Source organism: Chiloscyllium plagiosum, unplaced genomic scaffold (assembly GCF_037043375.1).
Source record: "Chiloscyllium plagiosum isolate Xiang-an unplaced genomic scaffold, Cpla_swu_hap1 HiC_scaffold_27, whole genome shotgun sequence".
Lineage (NCBI taxonomy): Eukaryota > Metazoa > Chordata > Chondrichthyes > Orectolobiformes > Hemiscylliidae > Chiloscyllium > Chiloscyllium plagiosum.
In genome coordinates, this window is record NW_028270165.1 from 36,593,756 (window position 1) to 36,618,752 (window position 24,997).

Consider the following 24,997-nt stretch of genomic DNA (forward strand, 5'->3'; position numbering starts at 1 on the left):
GGTAACTGTGGAGCAGGATCATAAGACACAGAGTTAAGAGCAAAAGATCAGTGTCATGCAACTGATGATATATTGACAAACGTAGATTGCTGTTAAATCTTTCATCTTTTAGAATGTGTTGCAGGTTTTAGTTCATTAATGTGTACATCGCAGTACTACTATTAAGTCATATTCTCAAGATCACTTTAAAAAACAGGTGACATCTCAGTCCAGACAATGCATGAAAGGTGTGAGAGTATCCCAATCTTAAATTGGACTGGTTCTATTTCCAAACTAGGAATTTATAAAATATTACATGGATTGACTACCTGCATATTGTGCGTTTTGTGCAAAATTGAATATATCTGCAAATATAATTCTGCAAATGCACCACATTGTTATATGTATGAATGCAGCATGAGAGTGTGTGTAAGAGAGTATGTGCGCACATGCTTGGTAAAGTGAGTGTGATGGAGGAGAAGCCTGTGAAAGGGTGTGTGTGTTGGGGGGGCGTGTATGTGTGTATGTCTGAGAGAGAACATGTGTATAGATAAAAGGTGAGGGGTTGCATTTTGCCAAAATAAGGAAGGGCAGGGCTTGTACAGAGGGATATGGTGGGGGGGTTCAGATATATACTTCTTTGAAAGTTGCATCACTGGTTGGAAGGAAGCTTCAGAAGGCATTCAGCACACTTACCTTAATTGTTCACACCATTGAATAAAGGAGCTGGGACATAATGTTGAAGTTGTACAAGATGTTGGTGAAGCCACTTGTAGAGTACTGAGAACGCTTCTGGTGGCCCTGTAATAGGAAGAATTTTATTAGAAAAGGTTCAGTAAAGATTTACCAGGATGTTGCCAGGACTGGAGGGTTTGAGTTGTAAGGAGAGGCTGAGACATTCTTCACTGGAGCACAGGAGGTTGAGGGGTGACCTCATTTGAGATTTATAAAATCATGAGGGTGATAGGGAAGATGAACATCAAACACAGCGAGCAGCGTGCGCGGTTATGTCGAGTGAGAGGGGAAGAAATTGTGGCATTTGGACACTTTAAATCCATCAGGAACAGCATCTCCATAGAGCACACTGCGCATGTCAGGTGAGGTGCCAGAAGACTGGAGGTTGGCTAACGTGGTGCCACTGTTTAAGAAGGGTGGTAAGGACAAGCCAGGGAACTATAGACCAGTGAGCCTGACATCGGTGGCGGGCACGTTGTTGGAGGGAGTCCTGAGGGACAGGTGGTACATGTGTTTGGAAAGGCAAGGACTGATTAGGGATAGTCAACATGGCTTTTTGTGTGGGAAATCATGTCTCAAATTTTGAGTTTTTTGAGGAAGTAAAGAGGATTGAGGAGGGCAGAGCGGTAGATGTGATCCATATAGACTTCAGTAAGGCGTTCGACAAGGTTCCCCATGGGAGACTGATTAGCAAGATTAGATCTCATGGAATACAGGGAGAACTAGCCATTTGGATACGGAACTGGCTGAAAGGTAGAAGACAGAGGGTGGTGATGGAGGGTTGTTTTTCAGACTGGAGGCCTGTGACCAGTGGAGTGCCAGAAGGATCGGTGCTGGGCCCTCTACATTTTGTCATTTACATTAATGATTTGGATGCGAGCATAAGAGGTACAGTTAGTAAGTTTGCAGATGATACCAAAATTGGAGGTGCAGTGGACAGTGAAGAGGGTTACCTCAGATTATAACAGGATCTTGACCAGATTGGCCAATGGGCTGAGAAGTGGCAGATGGAGTTTAATTCAGATAAATGTGAAGTGCTGCATTTTGGGAAAGCAAATCTTAGCAGGACTTATACACTTAATGGTAAGGTCCTAGGGAGTGTTGCTGAACGAAGACACCTCAGAGTGCAGGTTCATATCTCCTTGAAACTGGCGTCGCAGATAGATAGAACTGAAAAGGTGGTGTTTGGTATGCTTTCCTTTATTGGTCAGAGTATTGAGTACAGAAGTTGGGAGGTCATGTGGCGGTTGTACAGGACATTGGTTAGGCCACTGTTGCAATATTGTGTGCAATTCTGGTCTCCTTCCTATTGGACAGATTTTGTGAAACTTGAAAGAGTTCAGAAAAGATTCACAAGGATGTTGCCAGGGTTGGAGGATTTGAGGTATAGGGAGAGGCTAAACAGGTTGGGGCTATTTTCCCTAGAGCGTCGGAAGCTGAGGTCTACAAAGGGGCATGGATAGGATAGATAGACAAAGTCTTTTCCCTGGGGTGGGGAAGTCCAGAAATCAAGGGTATAGATTTAGGGTGAGAGGGGAAAGATATAAAAGAGACCTACTGGGAAACTTTTTCACACAGAAAGTGGTACGTGTATGGAATGAGCTGCCAGAGGAAGTGGTGGAGGCTGGTACAATTGTAACATTTAAGAGGCATTTGGATGGGTACATGAATAGGAAGGGTTTGGAGGGATATGGGCCAAATGCTGGCAGGTGGGACTAGATTGGGATGGGATATCTGGTCGGCATGGACGGGTTGGACCGAAGGGTCTGTTTCCATGCTGGTTCAACAAAAGCCATTCATGCTCTTCGCTGTCTGCAAAAATGGCGCAAATCCTTCTTCAAATGGACCAATGAGAAGCCAATTGTTGACTTGCAGCAACTGAAGAAAGTGAGTGAATCCAGGGAGGGGACAGAGTCGGGAAACGTTCGTCCAGGTCTGTATCTCAATTGGCAAACACATGGCAAATGCAGTCCCACAGTGTGAAGTTATAGCCTCAGTTACGAACAAATAACCGCTGAAAGGAGGTGCGTTGTTGAAATGGTGACATATTGGGATGTGGAGAAAGTGAGGACTGCAGATGCTGGAGATGACAGTTGAAAAGTGTGGCACTGGAAAAGCGCAGCAGATCAGACAGCATCCGAGAAGCAGGAGAATCAACGTTTCAGGCATGAGCCCTTCCTCAGGAATGATGTGTGAATGTAAAAAGTGGCCTCAGCATCCTTCCACACCAGTCACTGCCAGTTGTCAGACAGGTGCAGCAAGCAATCAGCAAGGCAAGTGGTATATTAGCAAGAGGAAATGAGTTCAGAAGTCTCTCCAGTTAGGGGGTCATTGAATATATTCAAGGCTGAGTTCGTCTGATTTTAGAACAAGAAAGAAGTAGATGTTTCTGGGGGAAGGCAAGTAAAATGATTTTAAGACCAGTACAGAACAGTTAAAGGGTCATACAGCACAGAAACAGACCCTTCAGCCCAACTAGTCCATGCTGACTATATTCACAAACTAAACTAGTCCCACCTACCTGTGTTTAGCCCATATCCCCCTGAACCTTTCCTATTCATGTACTTATCCAAATGTCTTTTAAATGTTGTTACACAACCAGCATCCACTATTTCCTCTGGACATTTATTCCACACACAAACCACTCTGTTTACAAAAAAGGTGCTCCTCATCTCTTATTAAAATCTTTCTCCTCTCACCTTAATTTGCGGCCTAATCTTGAAATGACACATGCCGTTCACCTTATCTATGCCTCTCATGGTTTTGGAAACCTCTATAAAGAGAACAAAGAACCCTACAGCACAGGAACAGGCCCTTCAGCCCTCCAAGGCTATGCTGATCGAGATTCTCTATCTAAACCTGCCGCCTATTTTCTAAGGATCTGTATCCCTTTGCTCCCTGCCGATTCATGTATCTGTCTAGATACATCTTAAAAGACGCTATCGATCCCAGCCCTACTGCCTCCACTGCATGAGACAACCACCACGCTCTGCGTAAAGAACTTTCCATGTAGATATCCCTCAAACCTTTCCCCTCTTACTTTGAACTCGTGACTCCTAGTAATTAAGTCTTCTCCCAACAGGAGAAGACCACGCAAACCTCCACGAGTGTATCAACGCGACTGTGCACATTGGGCCAGTATATCACTGGGAAATATTTATGTCCAAGCTGTTTTCGGAAGCAGATGAGAAGGCGAGGTGCAGAACAGAGCGCTGTTATACCGGAAAGCTGCTAAAGACGACATTGAATGAATAGGAGAGAATGCGTTCTCAGCTGGGTTATGGTCGCAACACGCACCCGTTGTGCCAGGGGTTCCACCTCGGTTCCACTCTTCCTTCACTCGCAACACCCCACACCCACCTCCCATAGTGCCAAGGCACTTTCCCCTGCAACCGCCGAATGTGTAACACCTGCCCATTTACCTGCTCCCTCCTGAATATCCAAGGGCTCAAACATACCTGCCAGGTGAAGCAGCACTTTTGCCACAACCTCGTCCACTGCATTCGCTGCTCACAGTGTCATTTCCCCAATGTAGCATGAAGCATAAACTGGGTGACTGCTTCGCAGAACATCCCGGTTCTGCCCGCAGGAAAAAGGCCCTGGCCTTGCGGTTGCCTGCCACTTTAACACATCACCCTGTTCCCTGGCCAACATCTCTGTCTCAGGCTTGCAGCAGTGTTCTCGCTCCAGATGAAAGAACAACACCTCATTTTCCACTTGGAGACCTTACAGCCCTCCGGTCTTCAATATCGAGTTCCATAACTTTAGGGCCTGAACTCCCCCATGTCCTTGACCCCTACCACACAAACGACTCCTTGTTATCACCTCGTCTGCTATGACACACTACGTATTGTTAGCCGCTAACAGTCTCCATTAACAGTTATTCGCCCTCTCACGCGGATCGTTATTCACTCCCACATCCTTCCTATTGTTCTCTCTCTGAGCTGGCGGCAAACACAGCAATGTACATCGGAGACTCTGAGCCAGCTGAAACTTGCTCAGTATGAAGTACATACCACGTTGCTGCAAGAATTGCAAGCAGCAAAGCGTTTCCAGAACATCTGCTTGTCATTCTGTCCCCGGGGCGCTGATATTTGTCTCATCCCCAGGAACTGGACTACCTCCACTGGTGGATAATTAAACCATTTTATTTCTACTTGGACGTTGTTCTGGGGGGTGGGACGGGGTGTAGGGTGGGGGCGGGTAGAGTCCATTCGATCTTCTGCTCTCTCTCTCTGTCTCTCTCTGAAACCCTTGGGGTGAGAGATGTCAGTTACATTAATGCGAGGAACATGAACAACTTTGATTGTGAACTTTGTCCAAGGGTCTGTTATCGGAGAGATAGAAAGATGCTGTGCTGGCAGGACAGAAAGAAATGGACACCGAGAACTCTTCGCCCAGGTAAATTCACATTGTTGTGCAGCCTTCTTGGTGTTCAGAAATCGTCTTCACCCAGCAATCTTACGGAAAGTCTATTGCAAAGTGGGCATCGCTTTCTTTGCTGCGATCGCGCAGCAGTTAACATCTGAGCCCCAAGTGTCCCAGATGAAGAGAATCCGAGTGAAACCTTCACTCACTGAGAGTCATCCCCACGGCCCTGAGCTGAGGGACTGCAGGCATCCAACACGGAAGGGACGGTTAAAAATGAAGCAGTTTTGCTCCCTCAGCCTCTCTGTCCCAGAGACAGGCAGTGGGACGGCATAAACACGTAGCATCATTCTCGCGCAGACAGAAGCCGTTCAGCCCATCGAGTCCACGGCGACTGTCTGTCACGTGTCTCTCTCTCTGAGGTTATTCACAATCGGTGGTATCCGTCCTAATAGTAGAGGACTATGTCTGAGTCGTGATGCGGTTCCTGACATGCTTGTCATTCTCGTCTAGACCAGGGTGGCGAATTAGTGCAAGGAATGGACGAAACCGCAAGGCATGTGTTTCAACTTTACCAGCTGATTGGCATCGCAGAGAACTGGGTTTGCGATTCAGTTCAGAGGAAACAGACGAAGGACAGAAAACCATTGAGACCTCTAAAATCATGCCACTTGAATTGAGTGGATTTGGCGAGTGCATCGATATGCTAAATGCCATTAAGTAGATGCAAAGGCGGCTTGTAGAAGAGAGCAGCACGAGGCGACATTGAACAATAGCAGAGGATGGTTTCGATCCATCGACCTCTGGGTTATGGGCCCAGCACGCTCCCGCTGCGCCACACTGCTGCCGCACGCGGCGCACCTTACACAGAACACTTCAGGTTTTCGTCTGGCACACGGCAGGCACCTTCGAGCCTGATGTCAAAGACCTCCACTGCTGTCCTGTAATATGCTGTTTCGCAGACGTATGGAGGCTGTGTAAATATAAACTTATTTCTAAATTCCCACATTCTGTTGGTCGAACTGTGATTTCACACTGAATCACAACATGTGTCACAGCGCAGACGGAGGCCATGCGGCCCACCTTCGCTCTGCTGGTTCTACACTTAAGTAAACGTGTGTCTCTATTCGTTTCATTCTCTCGCCTTCTCAGCGTAAATCTGCACATCTGAACGTGACCACCGAATTCCCTTTTGTGTCCATTGAATCTTCCTCTTTGTCAGTGTCAGACAGGGACTTACTGTCCCTAACCACTCCCTGCAACGAAAACGTTCTTCCTAATGTCACTTTTACTTCTTTTCCTCGTGACTTTAAAATTCTGCCGAATCGTTGTGGATCCTTTCAGGTGTGGGAGCATTTTCACAACATTATTTCCTGTTTCTAGGTCCCTCATGACTTGGAAAAGTTCGGTTCTCCGAGGAGAGCTGTTCCAATGTTCCAATCTACCTTGATTGTTGACATTCCTCAAACACCGCACCACTCACGTCAACCTGTTGAACACTATCTCCAACCATTTCACTTCCCTGTTTTCTGCCTCATTCGTACTCCAAACAGCCCAACCTCGTTTCATGAAGGCGTTTTTTGAGAAAATTAATCAGGCAGTTTTGCACAAGTCAAGTTAAAAAACGCGGGCTCGTCCGGGATTTGAACCCGGGACTTCTCGCAACTCGGCACAGTAAAGGACCTGAAGCGAGAATCATACGCCTAGACCAACGTGACAGAGAGGCGCCGCGCGACCAACCCACCACACCGCTTGCGCGACCTGAGACTTGCTCAGTATGAAATACATTTGAGATTCCTGTAAGCATTGCAAGCGGCAAAGAGTTTCCCGAACAGCTGCTTCTCATTCAGTCTCCCTGCTGGTGTTTGTCCCGTCCCCGGGAACCGGGCTCTCTCCACTGGCAGATAATTCAACCATTTTGCTTCGAAACTTTTCTCTGACAACCGAGTGGCCAGTGACAAGCATTGCCCTCCTCAACATAGGATACAGAGAACAGGAGAAGACCACGCAAACCTCCACGAGTGTATCAACTCGACTGTGCACATTGGGCCAGTATATCACTGGGAAATATTTATGTCCAAGCTTTTTTCGGCAGCAGATGAGAAGGCGAGGTGCAGAACAGAGCGCTGTTATACCGGAAAGCTGCTAAAGACGACATTGAGTGAAAAGGAGAGAATGCTTTCTCAGCTGGGTTATGGTCCCAACACGCACCCGTTGTGCCAGGGGTTCCACCTCGGTTCCACTCTTCCTTCACTCGCAACACCCCACACCCACCTCCCATAGTGCCAAGGCACTTTCCCCTGCAACCGCCGAATGTGTAACACCTGCCCATTTACCTGCTCCCTCCTGAATATACAAGGGCTCAAACATACTGCCAGGTGAAGCAGCACTTTTGCCACAACCTAGTCCACTGCATTCGCTGCTCACAGTGTCGTTTCCCCAATGTAGCATGAAGCATAAACTGGGTGACTGCTTCGCAGAACATCCCGGTTCTGCCCGCAGAAAAAAGGCCCTGACCTTGCGGTTGCCTGCCACTTTAACACATCACCCTGTTCCCTGGCCAACATCTCTGTCTCAGGCTTGCAGCAGTGTTCTAGCTCCAGATGAAAGAACAACACCTCATTTTTCACTTGGTGACCTTACAGCCCTCCGGTCTTCAATATCGAGTTCCATAACTTTAGGGCCTGAACTCCCCCATGTCCTTGACCCCTACCACACAAACGACTCCTTGTTATCAACTCGTCTGCTATGACACACTACGTATTGTTAGCCGCTAACAGTCTCCATTAACAGTTATTCGCCCTCTCACGCGGATCATTATTCACTCCTACGTCCTTCCTATTGTTCTCTCTCTGAGCTGGCGGCAAACACAGCAATGTACATCGGAGACTCTGAGCCAGCTGAAACTTGCTCAGTGTGAAGTACATTCCACATTGCTCCAAGAATTGCAAGCAGCAAAGCGTTTCCAGAACATCTGCTTGTCATTCTGTCCCAGGGGCGCTGATATTTGTCTCATCCCCAGGAACTGGACTACCTCCACTGGTGGATAATTAAACCATTTTATTTCTACTGGCACGTTGTTCTGGGGGGTGGGACGGAGTGTAGGGTGGGGTGCGGGTAGAGTCCATTCGCTCTTCTGCTCTCTCTCTCTCTCACTGAAACCCTTGGGGTGAGAGGTGTCAGTTACATGAATGCGGGGAACATGAACAACTTTGATTGTGAACTTTCTCCAAGGGTCTGTTATCGGAGAGATAGAAAGATGCTGTGCTGGCAGGACAGAAAGAAATGGACACCGAGGACTCTTCGCCCAGGTCAATTCACATTGTTGTGCAGCCTTCTTGGTGTTCAGAAATCGTCTTCACGCAGCAATCTTAGGGAAAGTCTATTGCAAAGTGGGCATCGCTTTCTTTGCTGCGACCGCGCAGCAGTTAACATCTGAGCCCCAAGTGTCCCAGATGAAGAGAATCCGAGTGAAACCTTCACTCACTGAGAGTCATCCCCACGGCCCTGAGCTGAGGGACTGCAGGCAGTCCAACACGGAAGGGACGGTTAAAAATGAATCAGTTTTGCTCCCTCAGCCTCTCTGTCCCAGAGACAGGCAGTGGGACGGCATAAACACGTAGCATCATTCTCGCGCAGACAGAAGCCGTTCAGCCCATCGAGTCCACGGCGACTGTCTGTCACTTGTCTCTCTCTCTGAGGTTATTCACAATCGGTGGTATCCGTCCTAATATTCGGGGACTATGTCTGAGTCGTGATGCGGTTTCTGACATGCTTGTCATTCTCGTCTGAACCAGGGTGGCGAATTACTGCAAGGAATGGACGAAACCACAAGGCATGTGTTTCAACTTTACCAGCTGATTGGCATCGCAGAGAACTGGGTTTGCGATTCGGTTCAGAGGAAACAGACGAAGTACAGACTACCACTGAGACCTCTAAAATCTTGCCACACGAGTTGAGTGGATTTGGCGAGTGCATCGATATGCGACATTTGGACACTCGGTAAGTAGACGCAAAGGCAAGCAGCTTGCAGAAGAGAGCACCGATCTTAAGAAAAGCAGCTCGAGGTGACATTGAATAATAGCAGAGGATGGTTTCAATCCATCGATCTCTGGGTTATGGGCCCAGCACGCTCCCGCTGCGCCACTCTGCTGCCGCACGCAGCGTCTCTTCCACAGAACACTTCAGGTTTTCGTCTGGCACGCGGCAGGCACGTTCGAGCCTGATGTCAAAGACCTCCACTGCTGTCGTGTAATATGCTGTTTCGCAGACGTATGGAGGCTGTGTAAATATAAACTTATTTCTAAATTCCCACATTCTGTTGGTCGAACTGTGATTTCACACTGAATCACAACATGTGTCACAGCGCAGACGGAGGCCATGCGGCCCACCTTCGCTCTGCTGGTTCTACACTTAAGTAAACGTGTGTCTCTATTCGTTTCATTCTCTCGCCTTCTCAGCGTAAATCTGCACATCTGAACGTGACCACCGAATTCCCTTTTGTGTCCATTGAATCTTCCTCTTTGTCAGTGTCAGACAGGGACTTACTGACCCTACCACTCCCTGTACGAAAACGTTCTTCCTAATGTCACTTTTACTTCTTTTCATTGTGACTTTAAAATTCTGCCGAATTTTTGAGGTAGAGGTAAACAGCCAAAGATAATCACCGTCACTGCTTTCCTTCCATCGACTCAACTTTGTGAAGCAGTATCTTTCACTGGCAAATAAAACACCTTTGTCCTCAGGTGCCTGCTTCATTTCGACCACGACTTCACGCCCCTCACTGTTCTCGTCTCACTTCCAAACACTTGGCTCATATCCTCAAAAACAGCTCTGTGGGTATCTGCTTGTTCCACCCTGACAGGCAGTGGGTTGCAGATTCCCAATCAGTCCCAATGTGATTGAAATATTTAAACCCCTCCACTGATTTGCATCTTTAAAAATCCGTGAAACAATCTCCCTTTCTTTCTGACGACAGTTCTCAACTGTAGTCGGCAGGGTTCACACCTGCGTGGGGAACCCGCAATGGATTTCATGTCCATCGCATTCATCACTCTGCCCACCAATACAGAACCACACTGACAGCTTCATTTCGCAGGTCTCTCTGCCCGTGGAGCTGAGAAAGAGTAAATCATTGCAGAGTTTGTTTGAATCCAATCACTTCACAGTTTTCGAAAGGGTTAAATATCTGCAAATGGCGATTCTGGGTGCTTCATCCCGAAAGATGAAATGGACGTTCAGTTAAAAGCAAAACCAGAAATTGCAGGAGCAACTCAGCAGGTCAGGCAGCATCTGTAGAAAGAGAATCAGAGACAACATTTCAGGACTTTTTTTCCCCTCATCCAGGTACAGCCAAACCCACTGAGTTGCTCTCGCACTTTCGCCTTCTGTCTCGGACTCTCAGCATCCGCACGCCTTTACGTTAGAAATTCAAGCAATTCAGAAACCCCTTTGTGCTTCCTCAGTGGAAAAGATTTCCGTTTGGGAAACATTTTCCTGACACCATTAAAAACGCGCATCTTTGCAGCCAAGAAAGCAGTAGGAGCACGAACAACAAACGCCCCGTCTTCGGGTGGTCTCGAACCACCAACCTTCCGGTTAACAGCCGAACGCGCTGACCAATTGCGCCACAGAGACAGGCCCGGGCAACGGTCGCACAGTCTCGTTGAGGAAGCATCTATTCAATTTATAATTCAACCTGCCCCGCCCAGAATTACCATTGTCTTCTCTCAGTTCAAACACAGCGAATACTGCAGAAAGCCAACGGGTCGAGCAGCATCTGTGGAAAGGTAAACAGAGCCGACGTTTTGAGTGTGTTACGGTTTTTGTTCAGAACTCAGTGTTTTGCCTCTTCCCGAAGATGGTCCAGGTCTGTGTCTCAATTGGCAAACACATGGCAAGTGAAGGTCCGCAATGTGAAGTTATAGCCTTGGCTGTTTAATAAAAAAGCAGTGCATTGTTTAAATGGTGATATATTGGAATGTGGAGAAAGTGAGGACTAGAGGTGAAAGTCGAAAAATGTGGCACTGGAAAAGCACAACAGGTCAGGCAGCATCTGAGAAGCAGGACAGTGAACGTTTCGGGCACAAGCCCTTCATCAGGAATGATGTATGGATGTACAAAGGGGTCTCAGAGTCCCTCCACACCAGTCAATGCCAGTTGTCGGGCAGATGCAGCAGGCAAAGAGCGAGGCAAGTGGTATATTACGAAGAGGAATTCAGTTCAGAAGTGGGGTCATTGAACATATTCAAGGCTAAATTCATCTGAGTTTTGAACAACAAAGAAGTGGATGGTTATGGGGGGAGGTAAGAAAATGGTTTTAAGACCAGTACAGGTCAGTCACAGAGTCAGACAGCACTGAACAGACCCTTCATCCAACTCGTCCATGCTGAGTATGTTCTCAAACTAAACTCGTCCCACCTCCCAGTGTTTGGCCCATCAACCTTTGAAACTTTCATATTCATGGACTTATCTAAATGTCTTTTAAACGTTGTAACTGTACGTGTATAAAATCATGAGCGGTATGGATAGGATAAATAGACAAAGTCTTTTCCCTGGGGTGGGGGAGTCCAGAACGAGAAGGCATGGGTTTATCGTTGGAGGGGAAAGATACAAAAGAGATCTAAGGGGCAACGCTTTCACGCAGAGGATGGTACGTTTATTGAATGAACTGCCAGAGGAAGTGGTGAAGTCTAGTACGATTGCAACATTTAAAAGGCATTTGGTTAGGTATACGAATAGGAAGGGTTTGGAGGGATATGGGGACGTGTGCTGTCAGGTGGGACTAGATTGGATTGGGATAGTTGGTCGGCATGGACAGGTTGGACCAAACAGTCTGTTTCTGTGCTGTACATCTCTATGACTCTATGACTTCTTCTGGACATTCATTCTGCACTCAGGCCACTCTCTTAAAAAACGATCCTTGTCCTGTCTTTGTAAAATCTTTCTCTACTCACCTCAAAATATTTGCTCCCTGATCCTGAAACGCCCAGCTGAGGGAAAGGACACCTGCTGTTCACCTCATCCGTATCCCTCATGATTTTATAATCCTCTATATGCAGTGTGTAGTGGTTCATTGAAATAATGTCCTGATGCAGCGTCGTTTGTGGGTGTTGGTATGATTGCTTCTTTGGTTAAGCACTTGGTTTGCGTGTGTTGTTTTTCTGTAGACGCTAGTTTGAAGTTCCCCATTGACTGTTCGCTCTCCTGTGATATCTCGGAATGGCACTTTGTTGTTGTTCTCCTCCTCTTCAAACCAGGAGCCCACCCCCCCCCCCCCCCCCCCCTCAGGCCATAGTCTCACTACTTGGAACACTAATATACAGACTAGTCAAAGGCCTCCACTGAAGACTAAAACACCAAGTCGAAGATTCACGCCACTCCATTTACTCCATCCAAGAATTCCTGAACACCAAAGACACTAAGTTAGAAGATGATGGAATAATGATGTCCTTTGACATAACAGCCCTGTTCACATCCATTAACATCAACGTGGTCAAAGAAAACTGGAGACACTACTCGAAGAACCAAAGACACAAACACAGCACCAACTTCATCAGCAAAGTTAGCACTATCCAGCTCGTGGAACTGTGCCTTAACCACCCACTTCATATTCAGTAACAAGCTCTACAAACAAATCAACGAAACACCCATGAAACCACCAGTATCAGGATTCCCAGCAGAAGCAATAATTCAGAGTCTCAAGCCAACAGCCCTTCCAACGATCCAACCCAAACTTTGTGTCTGCCACAGTGATGACACTTTTGTCATCAAAAAATGAAGCAAATTAGAGGAAAACTACAACACATCAACAATATCCTTACTGGCATAAAATTCACAAAAGAGGAGAACAACAACAAAGTGCCAATTCTAGATGTCACAGTAGAGCGAACAGTCAATGGTAAATTCAAAACAGCGTCTACAGGAAAACAACACCCACGAACCAAGTACTCAGCTACAGAAGCAATGATCCCGACACATACAAACAAGCCTGAATCAGGACACGATTTCAACGTGGCACGACACACTACAGTAGCCAGTAACGACGAAGACCAATAAGTAACTGTACAGCGCATTTAAGGAGAATGGGTAGGCAAAGAATCCACTGAAAAACACTTCCCTGACCGGGAATCGAACCCGGGCCGCAGCAGGGAAAGCGCCAAATCCTAACCACTAGACTACCAGGGAGACAGCATCGCCACCTCACAGCCCTATTGTAAATTGCTTCCCTGCCCGGAAATCGAACCCAGGCCACGATCGTGAGAAGGCTTCCACCAACATCATTGCTTGTCTCCATTGCTCCCGATGCGGTCTCCTCTACATTGGGGAGACTGGAGACTCCTCGCAGAGTCAAGTCACAGCGCTTGAGGGAACATCTCCAGGACACCCGCAGCAATCAACCCCATCACCCTCTCAACTCCTCCTCCCACTCTGCCGAGGACATGCAGGTTCTGGGCTTCCTCCATCGCCGCTCACTCCCCACCCGATGCCTGAAGGAAGAACGCCCCATCTTTCGCCTCGGATAAATTCAACCCCAGGACATCAATGTGGACTTCACCAGTTCCCTCATTTCCCCTCCCCCCACCTTACCTCAGTTCCAACCTTCCAGCTCAGCGCTGTCCTCATGACCTGTCCTACCTGCCAATCTCCCTTCTCAACTGTTCGCTCCACCTCCTCTCTGATCTGTCACCTCCATCCCCACCCCCATTCACCTATGGTACTCTTTGCTACCTTCGGCCCAGCACCCCCCAATTTATCTCGCCAACCATGGAAGCGTCCTGCCTCTATTCCTAATTAAGGGCTTTTGCCCGAAATGTCGATTTTCCTGCTCCTCGGAAGCTGTCTGACCTGCTGTGCTTTTCCAGCACCATTCTGACCTAAACTCTGGTTTCCAGCATCTGCAGTCCGCACTTTTGCCTACCCAATAAACCCAGTGTGACGATTTCACATCAATAAACTGACACTAGCAGACACAACGTCTGCAGAAACCCTAGCCACATTACTTTACATTAAAGACATCTGTGAAATGATTTCCAGACAACTCAACCCTCTCAGCATTAAACAACGGCTAGTGAACCTTAAATACCCTATACAAACAACCCGCAAACGAATGTTATTAACAAAATGCCATACAAGGAAATATATACATGAACTCTGCCGCACAGTTCTCTGTGGCAAGAAATGCTGGGATGAGATAAGGAAGATTTTTTCAGCCAAAACGAATCGGCACTAACTGGACAGCCATTTAAAATCAACGCTGTCAGGCCAGGATGGAAGACCGGAAGGGATAATCAGTTTTCTTATTTCCTGAAGATTTACAAAGCTGAGACTGGGTTTTGGCGTTTCTTCCCTTTCCACTCCCAGGAGCCGCAGTGGTTGGGGCGGTGAGTTGGGGAAAGTGAAATGTGCCCGTGAGCAGCGTGTGGGGCTATTTCAGCTTCCCCTCCTCTGACAGCGCTGTGACGTGACTCTGATGTTCTCAGGGACACTTACTGACGGGAGACAGTGAAAAGATTCCCATTCCCGCAGATCAGGAATTCAAACCGTATGCCGGCTTCAGGACAATGAGAAAGATTAATTGGGGTGTGTGAAGAAGCTGTGAGCTGCATTTCAAACAGGTAGGTGGAGTCAGATGCGTCATCCTTTGCACCCCCGGCCCTGTGCGGACCTGACGCCACCATGCTGCAGAGATCTGACGTTAATACGGACATGCGCAGCAATGGGAACATTGACAAGGTGAACAACCAAAGATAATCACCGTCACTGCTTCCCTTCCATGGTCCCAACTTTGTGAAGCAGTATCTTTCACTGGGAAATAAAACACCTTTGTCCTCAGGTGCCTGCTTCATTTCGATCACGACTTCACGCCCCTCACTGTTCGAGTCTCATTTCCAAACTCTTGGCTCATATCCTCAAAAGCAGCTCTGGGGATATCTGCTTGTTCCACCCTGACAGGCAGTGGGTTGCAGATTCCCGACATGTCCCAATGCGATTGAAATATTTCAACCCCTCCACTGATTTGCATCTTTTAAAAAAAGTGGAGCAATCTCCCTTTCTTTTTGACGACAGTTCTCAACTGTAGTCGGCAGGGTTCACACCTGCGAGGGGAAACCGCAATGGATTTCATGTCCATCGCCTTCACCACTCGGCCCACCAATACAGAACCACACTGACAGCTTCATTTCCCAGGTCTCTCTGCCTGTGGAGCTGAGAAAGCGTGAATCATTGCAGAGTTTGTTTGAATCCAATAACTTCACGGGTTTCGAAAGGGTTAAATATCTGCAAATGGCGAGTCTGGGTGTTTCATCCCGAAAGATGAAATGGACGTTCAGTTAAAAACAAAACCAGAAATTGCAGGAGCAACTCAGCAGGTCAGGCGGCATCTGCAGAAAGAGAATCAGAAACAATACTTGAGAACTTTTTTTTCCTCATCCAGGTACAGCCAAACCTACTGATTTGCTCCAGCAGTTTCGCTTTCTGACTCGGACTCTCAGCATCCGCACTCCTTTACGTTCGAAATTCAATCAATTCAGAAACCCCTTTGTGCTTCCTCAGTGGAAAAGATTTCCGTTTGGGAAACATTTTCCTGACACCATAAAAAACGCGCATCTTTGCAGCCAAGAAAGCGGTAGGAGTGAGAACAACAAACGCTCCGTCCCTGGGTGGTCTCGAACCACCCACCGTCCGATTAGCAGCCGAACGCGCTGACCAGTCGTGCCATAGAGACAGGGCCGGACCGCACTCCAAAGTCTCGTTGAGGAAGCTACTATTCAATTCATAATTCAACCTGCCCCGCCCAGAATTACCATTGTCAAAGCACTGATAACACGGTAGTTTGGTGTCAGCTCGGATTACAGGTCCTGATTTCTCTGTCCTCTGGTCTCCCTGTTCCCACAGAGTTAAATGTTGTCTGTTCTCAGCTCTGCTCGATTTCTGCTGAATCTTTGACCCCATTTTACACCTTCTGGAGCAATAAAATATTCTGAGTCTCCAGGAAATGACACCTTATCTATACCCCTCCTGATTTTAAAAATCTCGATAAAGTTATCTGTCAACTTGCTAGGCTTCGTTGGAAAAATGTCCCAGCTTCTTCTTAACTCAAACCCTCCATTCCCAGCAGCACGCTGGCAAAGTAGGGAATAAGGATTTGTATCAAATCACATAAATGTACTGTCTGAAAAAATCTGGCTATGTTCTTGCCTGAGATATTGAGAGTCCCTGGTGTAAGTATTTACCAATGCAATTATTTTGGTCACAGAATTGAACAATCATTTTGCAACAAAGGGGTCTACTCTGATAAGGAGCTGGTGGTTATTTCTAGGTTAAGTGAACAGTTTGTAGATCAGGGAGATGAAGTTCCAGACACTTGGCAAGGGCAAGAAATGACTGCGATAAATAAGACAAAGAACTGTAGATGCTGGAAATCTGAAACAAAAACTGAGAACACTGGAAAAACTCAGCAGGACTGGAAGCATATGTGGCGAAAAAGAAGAGTTAAGGTTTCCAATCCAACAACTCCTCTTCAGGATTCTGAAATAGTTTGTGAGAACCTCTTAAGACTACTGCTCCGCTTTAAGACCATAATACACAGGAGCAGGATGAGGCCATTTGGCCCATCGAGTCTACTCCACCAGTCGATCATGGCTGATATGTTTCTCCATCCCATTCTGCTGCCTTCTCCTCATAACCCTTGACCCCTTACTAATCAAGAACCGATCTCTGTCTTAAATGCCCTCAATGACTTGACATCCTCAACCCTTCTCCGAGTGGAAACATCATCTCCACATCCACACTATCCGGTCATAGAGTAGCACAGCGCTGCCTGACCCACTGTGATCTTCAGCATTTGTTGTTTTCAGGAAGGATTCCAGCATCTACAACAATGCGTTTCTAAATTTTGTACCCAAGTGGTTAGCTCTCCCTGGATCGCGTGAGATTTAACCTTACTCAACAATCCACTGTGTGGTACAATTAACAAAGTTCACAGTCCCCACCTCCTTTTGCACACGTCAGTAGCACAATCAGTGTTGAGCACTGCTGCCTCACAGCACCAAGGATCCGCATTCGATTCCAGCCTTGGGGCGACTGTCTGTGCGGAGTCGCCCGCACATGAGCGTTTGCATATTCTCCCTGCCGTGTCTGCGTGGGTTTCCTCCAGCTGCTTTGGTTTCCTCCCAAAGTCTAACGATGTGCGGTTTCGGGAGAAGTGACCAAACTAAATGGGGCCAGAGTGTGCAGTAAGTGCAGTGTAATGGGATAGGTGAAACTGTATGCATGGGTTACACTTTGGATGGTCTGTGTGGACTTGTTGGGCTGAATGGCGTGTTTCCACATTGTAGGAATTCTACTTGGCATTCCCCCAACTCCAGAGTCTCAGCGCTCTTGGCTTTTCCCATGGACAGTGTTGGGGAGGGAAACATTGTTTTACACGGGAGGAAGGTTCAGCGAGTGTGAAGCTAAAAGTACACGCAGTGCATCGCTTGAGCTGTTTTCCCCGGTATACCAGAGGCCGAGGGGTGACCTTACAGACGTTTATAGAGTCATGCAAGGCATGGATAGGTTAAATAGACAAAGTCATTTCCCAGGGATGGGAGAAGTCCAGAACAGGAGGGTAATATGTTTGGGGTGAGAGAGGCAAGTGTAAGGCATAATCTGCCGGAGGAAGTAGTGGATGTAGGTCCAATTATAACATTTAAAAGGCGTCTGGATGGATATATGAATAGGAAGAGTTCAGAGGGATATGGGCCAAGTGCTGGTAAATGAGACGAGATTAATTTAGGCTATCTGGTCGGCACGGATGAGTTGAATCGAAGGACCAGTTTTTGTGTTGTGTATCTCTATGACTCTGGCTTGCCCATAATGTTTGCCATGCCTGTATGTTCAGTTTCTGTCTGGTGTCGGTGCCAATGCCTTGATATCTCATTTCCTCCACCTCCCCAGATGTTAACCATTCCGTGTCTGGTTGTTTCTCAAGAAGCTGCATTGAAGGTTCATCCTGAATTGATACTTTTTTTGCTTCCCAAAATCAGACTTACTCACTCCTACATATCGTGAAAGATACTAACTTTCAGGTGGAGGTATCCAAAAGTCAGAGGTGTCTGTCTTGATGCTTTCACTTTTCGGTCTCTGTAAGATCCTGAATCAGTACCATCGGGAGAATTAGTTTGAGCGGAGTGGGAATAGAGGGGTGAGAGGGGGTGGGATGGTGCTTTCAATTTTGTGGAAAAAGAAAAGAATGTTCTGCAGAAAGTAGAATTGCTTGTTTGGAATTTCTAACCTGGACTGACAGTGATGATTTTTGTAATCTCTTTTTACAGATTATTTGAAGATCTGAAGACGGACGTTTCAATATCAATAGATGAAGGGCTTTGCCTGAAACATTGACTCTGCTGCTCCTCAGATGCTGCCTGATCTGCTGTGATTTTCAAGCATTGCACTTTGACTCTGACCTTTCAGCATTTGCTGTCCTCAATTTCACGTCAATGTCTGACAGTCACTGAATCCATCGGGACTATAACAATTTTCGACCATGATTCTGTGAGAAGGAACCAAGCTTTTTGGTTCCTGTTTCAGTACTTTTTCAACATCAGTGAGACTGGAAGAGAGACCCTACTGCTGCAGCACTTTGATTGTGGAGCCAGAAAATGTTATACAGACTGGGAGGTGGAATTCACGGCAGAGAGGTGCTGTACACGCGTTTGTGTGCAGGTGAAGCTTCGGTCATGGAGAAACCTAAGGAATCCCGTCCCGTGGAGAAACCGTGGAAGTGTGGCGACTGTGGGAAAAGCTTCCATTTCTCATCTGACCTGGAGACTCATGGACACAATCACACCGGGGAGAGACTGTTCTCCTGCTCTGAGTGCGGAAAGGGCTTCAGCAATTCCACCCGCCTGAATTGTTACTTTTTTTGCTTCCCAAAATCAGACTTACTCACTCCTAGATGTCGTGAAAGATACTAACTTTCAGGTGGAGGTATCCATAATTCAGAGGTGTCTGTCTTGATGTTTTCACCTGATGAGCCATCAGCGAGTCCACATTGGGAAGAAACCCTTCAGCTGCCCTGAGTGCGGGAAGACCTTCAGCAATTCCTCTGCCCTGCTGAGGCACCAGCGGGTCCACACCGGGGAGAACCCGTTCTACTGCCTCAACTGTGAGAAGCGCTTTACCCAGGCATCCCACCTTCGGATCCATACGGGGGAGAGGCACTACCCCTGCCTAGAGTGCGGGAAGGCCTTCAGCAATTCCTCCCACATGCTGAGGCACAGACGGGGCCACATTGGGGAGAGGCCGTTCACCTGCCCCGAGTGCAGGCGGAGGTTCTCATCATTCTGCACCTTGCAGAAGCAGCAGCGGGCACACCAGTGCTCCCAACAATCTGATTCTGCTGGTGAAACTGCTGTGGGTCACTGCGAGGACTGAACCCCTGCCCATTCTGACAGTGCTTATAGTGGGAGAGTCGGTCGGATTTTTTTGTTTTATGCCGTCGTGCCCGCCCACCCCCGCAACTTTGCTTCCAGTGGGGGAGCCCAGGAGCCCAGGAGCCCAGGAGCTTTCTCTCTAGTGTTTTCTGTCCAGTTAAAGAATTATTGCCTCTGTCTGGGAACGGGCTCCAGTCTGTAAGAAATAGCTGAATACTTCAGGGTGTCCATTCACATTCAGCAGTGACATTGAAATTAAATTTACAGTTATGTGCCTGTGAACAACTCATAATCGAAGGATTGCCCAACGGCTTGGCAATCCATTGTTGGGAACTGTTTGCTTGAATTGATAATTTTAAAAATTCTCTTCCTTAATTTACCCCTTAATTTTGTGTCTATGGGATGGTGGAGGACTTGATCATAAGGCTTAAATCATTGCTATTAACTGGATTATCTTGTTTAACTTTGCCCTAGTAAATTTGCGGTATTCATAATTGTTTGTTCTTGTTTAAATTATAATTCTGGTGTGCAAGATCTGTTCATCAAGTGTGGTCCTCTTGATGAAACTGCTGTGGGTCACTCCCAGGACTGAACCCCTGTGCATTCTGACAGTGTGTGTGCAGTGGGAGAGTCAGTGGGCTTTTTTGTTTTATGCCCTTGCCCCACCCTGCCCCGCCGCCAACTTTGCCTCCATTGGGCGTTGCTGCTTGTTGAGCACAGGAGCTTTTCTCTCTAGATTCTACTGTCCAGTTAAAGAATTGTTGGCTCTTTCTGAGAATGAGTCCCAGCCTGAAAGAAATGGCTGAATACTTTGGGGTGTCTATTCACATTCAGCAGTGACTTTTAAATTAGATTTACAGTTACGTGTCTGTGAAAAACTCATAGTCCAAGTATTGCACAAAGGCTTGGCAATACATTGTTGGAAACTGTTTGTTTGAATTGGTAAGTTTTAAAAATAAATTCTTTCTTAATTTGCCGCTTAAATTTCTGTCTCTGAGATGATGGGGGACTTGATCAAAGGGTTTAAATCTTTGCTATTAATTAGATTATCTACTTAACTTTGCCCTAGAAAAGTTGCCTTATTTATAATTGTTGGTTTTTGTTTAAATTATAATGTTGATGGTGCAAGATCTGTTCTTCATCAAGTCTGGTTCGGAACAGTTGAGAAATTGAGGGACATTGCATGTATTAATTTCACTGTGTTGTGAATCTGGTGAGAGTGACATTCATTTGTATTGGGTTGCTTACCATTAGTTGTAATGTCTTTCACCCCAACTATTCACTATGGTAGTGAGTTCCACAGTCTCACCACACTCTGAGGTTTTTCATGAAATCCTTAGTACAGAATTGGAAGGGAAAATGTTGACGAGGGCAGAATATAGGGTCTTAACTGCAAAAGCCAGGAAGTCATTCGACAAAGTAAGACCATGACAATGTAGGGACAAATAAGGAACTTTGACAGCAATGAAGACGTCACACATCAGAGTTCAAGATAATGGTCGTGACAAAAAGAAAAAGTACTCTGCTGATATTGGATATTGTAATTAAGCAAGTTTCGAGATGCTGCAGTTGGTTGAATATAATGACGTAAGAGATGAAATAACCAAAACCACGAATGTAATTTGATGTCGGTAACCATAAAGCAAGTGTATACTATTGATTGATAGAGGTCAATTGCGTGCAAGTAGGCCATTCAGCCCATCGAGTCAACATTGACTGACCGTCCCACCCAGACCCAGTTCGTTACCCTATCTCTGTAACCCTGCATCTCCCATGGTCAATCTACCCTCACCTGCACATCCTTTGGATTGTGGGAGGAGGCCAGAGCACCAGAGGAAACCCACGCAGACACAAGGGGAGAAGTGCAAACTCCACACAGAGAGTCGGCCCGAGGGTGGGATCAAACCGAGGTCACTGATGCTGTGAGGCAGCAGTGCTAACCACCGTGCCACCACCACATGCTGCTCTCTAAAGAAATGAATTTCAAAGACTCGGGAACACTTGAGAGAAAAACAAAACTCTCCTATATTAAATGAGAGGCTAGTCTCTGGCTAGAAATGAGTGGACATTACATTTACATTAAGTCCTCTCCAGATGTTATACAGCTTCATCAGATCATCTGTTTCTTCTAAACTCAAACTGATACAAGCCCAGCCTGACATCCTCCTGTCCCCGATTATAAGTTGAGTAAATCAGCGACCCTCGACCTGACTGGCATGACACAGGATGCCCCCAATCCAAGTTGACCTTAATTGTCTAATCTCTTGACGCCTACGCCACCATGTGGTCAGCTGAAACTCAGCCCTGAACGAGAGCAGAGGAACTGAATAGACGGCAGTGAGGTGGACATTGCATTCCCAGAGAATATTGTTCAAGTGAGAAAGTTGTTCAGCTCACATTCGGATCATTGCAGGGACCATGTCTCCTGTCATTTAAATATCTTAGATCCCAATAACAGTCTACTTTTGTTGTACATTGTGTGTGTTTTACCTGATTTACTGTTGCTGTCATTCCCATTAGGGTGTGTGAATTCAGTACCAGATAATAGGCTCAGTTCTGAATTATCCTTGAGGATTGGTGTAGAACGTACAAAGTGTCAGTCATAATGGAAGAAGCTCTACTGTTTATTTAACCCTTTGCTTTCATTGTCCTGGGACTAAATGAATGTGGAAGTGTAGAGGGAGTTTTACTCTCCATCTAACCCAATGCTGTCTTTGTCTTGGCAGTGTTTGTTGGGGACAGTGTTGAGGTAGCTTCACTTTCAATTTAAGAGTAGAGGAAGCTTTATTCTGATTGTAATCCCATGCTGTCCTTGTCCTGGGAGTGTGAGATGGCATCTGTAATTGAAGTGAATGCAGACTTGCTGTGGGAGTGGAGGGTACTTCTACCTGAGCACACCCATCTTTGAGATTGCTGTGCTGATCAAGACACTCTCAGACACCTTCATTCACTTTTACAACCAACCACAGGGTGGTTAAGGATGGTATAAATGCAAGCATTGCTAGCGATGCCCACACCCCATGCATGAATAAATACTTTTTGTTTAAAAGTTACATTCACGTTCCAAACCCTCTAATGTATGATGAGTTACATGGAAAATTCCTGTCAGTTTGGAATATCATTTTAAAACATAGGAATGTGTCAACCATGTAGAAATATAACAAGAACAACAAATGGAGAAGTTAACAGGTAATGAGCAGGACCAGAATGCTGAGTCAGTCTGACCTCCATGGCTGAGAGAGTTCTCCCAGATGTTGAAGTTACACCAGTGCCTTTTGCTCTTGCAGCTTCCCCAAAAGTTTGTCCCCGATGTCAGTTCATTCAATGACCCGAAGAACTAACTATTTTTATCTCCATAGCTGCTGCCAGACTTGCTGAGTAATTCCAGCCCTTCTGCTTTATTCTTTTATAGGATTTGAGCTTCCCTAAGTCAGTGTAATGAAGAACTGCAATGCTGGAGATCTGAAACACAAAAATGCACCAATTGCTGGAGAAACTCAATAGGACTGGAATCAAAAGTGGAGAGAGAAGCAGAGTTAGCATTTCAAGTGCTGTGACCCTTCTTCACAACAGTTCTGGACGAAGGCCAGGATATTGACTTTGTTTCTTTCTCTCTCTCTATCCACCAGTGTTGCCAGACAGGCTGAGTTTCTCCAGCAATTTCTGTTCTGACACTTTCACAAGGTTGATGTTTGTTATCCATCCCTAAGTGCAAGGTGTCTTGCTTATGCCAATTCAGAGGGCAATTTAAGAGTCAACCACATTGCTGTGGGTCTGGAGTCACATGTAAGCCAGACCGGGTAAGGATGGCAGTTTCCCTCCTGAAAGGACATTGGTGAACATGGGTTTTTATGACAATTGACGTCAGTGCCATCGATACCATACTGAGACTAATTTTGTGTTCCCCATTTATGATTTGAATTATTCACATCTCACCTCTTGCTGTGGTGGGATTTGAACTCATGTTCCCTGGATTACTCATCCTGTGACATTATGTTCACAGTGTTGCTTCCCATCCTTTGCTATTTTGTGTTTGCCCTTTACGTCTTTGTCCTCTGATGTTTGGGAAATTGAACCTGTTTAAAAGATTGCCCTAAACCTGCCCCTTTGACCAAGTCTTTGGTCACCTGTCCTAATCTGTGCTCCACTCTTGTGATTTTTAAAGGAATTCTCATTATGTTCACGTGAAGCACTTTGAGATAGTTCACTGTACCACAGAAGTTATTTGAATGCAGTTTGTATCCCTATCTTAATATCTGAAAGTAGAGGGTCATATTTTAAAAGTAGAAGACAAAAATGAGGATGATTTTGTTTCTTTCTGATGGTTGTGTGTCTTCCTCAAAAGGCAGTGAATTCAAAATCTTTAAGGCAGATGTAGATAGGTTCTTGATAACCAAGTGGATGACAGATTGTCGGGGATGTGTAGGAATGTAGAGTTGAGGTTGAATTCAGATCAGCCATGATCTTATTGAATGTTGCAGCAGGCTCGAAGGGCCGAGTGGCCTACTCCCGCCCATTGTATGTTTGTATCAAGCAGTCTGTGTCTCCCTTCTTATAGCTATGAACTGGGTCATTCCTTTCCAATATTGCGTCTTGCCGACAGTTAAGTGAACACCAGGTGGCCTCCTGTTGGGAGCAGGCATATTGTAGGAATTGCAGTATTTCTTGTGTTAATTTTGTTGCTTCTCACTCAGTGTTACTGAGAATCATCTAAATAAAAACCAAAACACTTCTATTATTATCGCACCAATGGAAGTGTTGGTTTGGATGTAACATTGTTGAATAAGCCATTCCCAGCTTTTCCAGAATTCTGTGTTTAAAGCCCTAGAGTCTGGTTTGTACCCCTGAAACAGTTCTTATCAAGGTCATATTTGACATCCTTTGTAACGGTGATAGGGATGAACATTGCCTCGTCGACCTGCGGACAGCCTCGATCAGAGTTATTGACAGTACTGACCCTCTCCAATATCGCTGTATGCTCTGGGAGGGTCTGCTTTTAGCGTCTTCCGTTCTTATTTATTTAACCGTAGCTGCTGGTGTTGGCATCTATACTGATGATATCCAACTGTGCCTGAACACCACTTCTCTCCCGACTCCTCTGTCATTTATAATTTACCAATAATTTCATCTGAATGCCTGCCCAATTTCCAGCATTGGATAACCATAAACATTCCCTTAGTTAAATATTGTGAAGGGTGAAGCCATTGTTTTAATCCCCAAGTTCGACCTGACACCCCCTCCAACCCCAGTAACTCTGTTGACATCCTTCTTGTCACATTTAAAACAAGGATTGATAGATTCGTGAACAGCCGGGGGATGAACAGTTACAGGAAAAGAGCAGGGAAGTGGATGTGGGGAATGTCAGATCAGCCACGATCCTACTGAATGGAGGAGCAGGCTCAAGGGGCTGAATGGCGTATTCCTGTTCCTATTTTTTATGGTTCCCGAGCCCTTACCTCTGATACAGGACACTGACTTCAGTTTGTGCCATTACTGAG

General features: G+C 46.3%; 1 protein-coding gene across 1 annotated transcript in view; it reads left to right on the forward strand.

The window, feature by feature from the left end:
* LOC148143618 (uncharacterized) overlaps nucleotides 1–24,997 on the forward strand; it is a 97,284-nt gene that overhangs the window by 25,784 nt on the left and 46,503 nt on the right. The window contains exon 3 of the mRNA XM_087975247.1: nucleotides 19,101–19,397. Within this exon, the coding sequence (XP_087831373.1) occupies nucleotides 19,101–19,397 (297 nt within the window). The remainder of the gene's footprint in view (nucleotides 1–19,100; nucleotides 19,398–24,997) is intronic.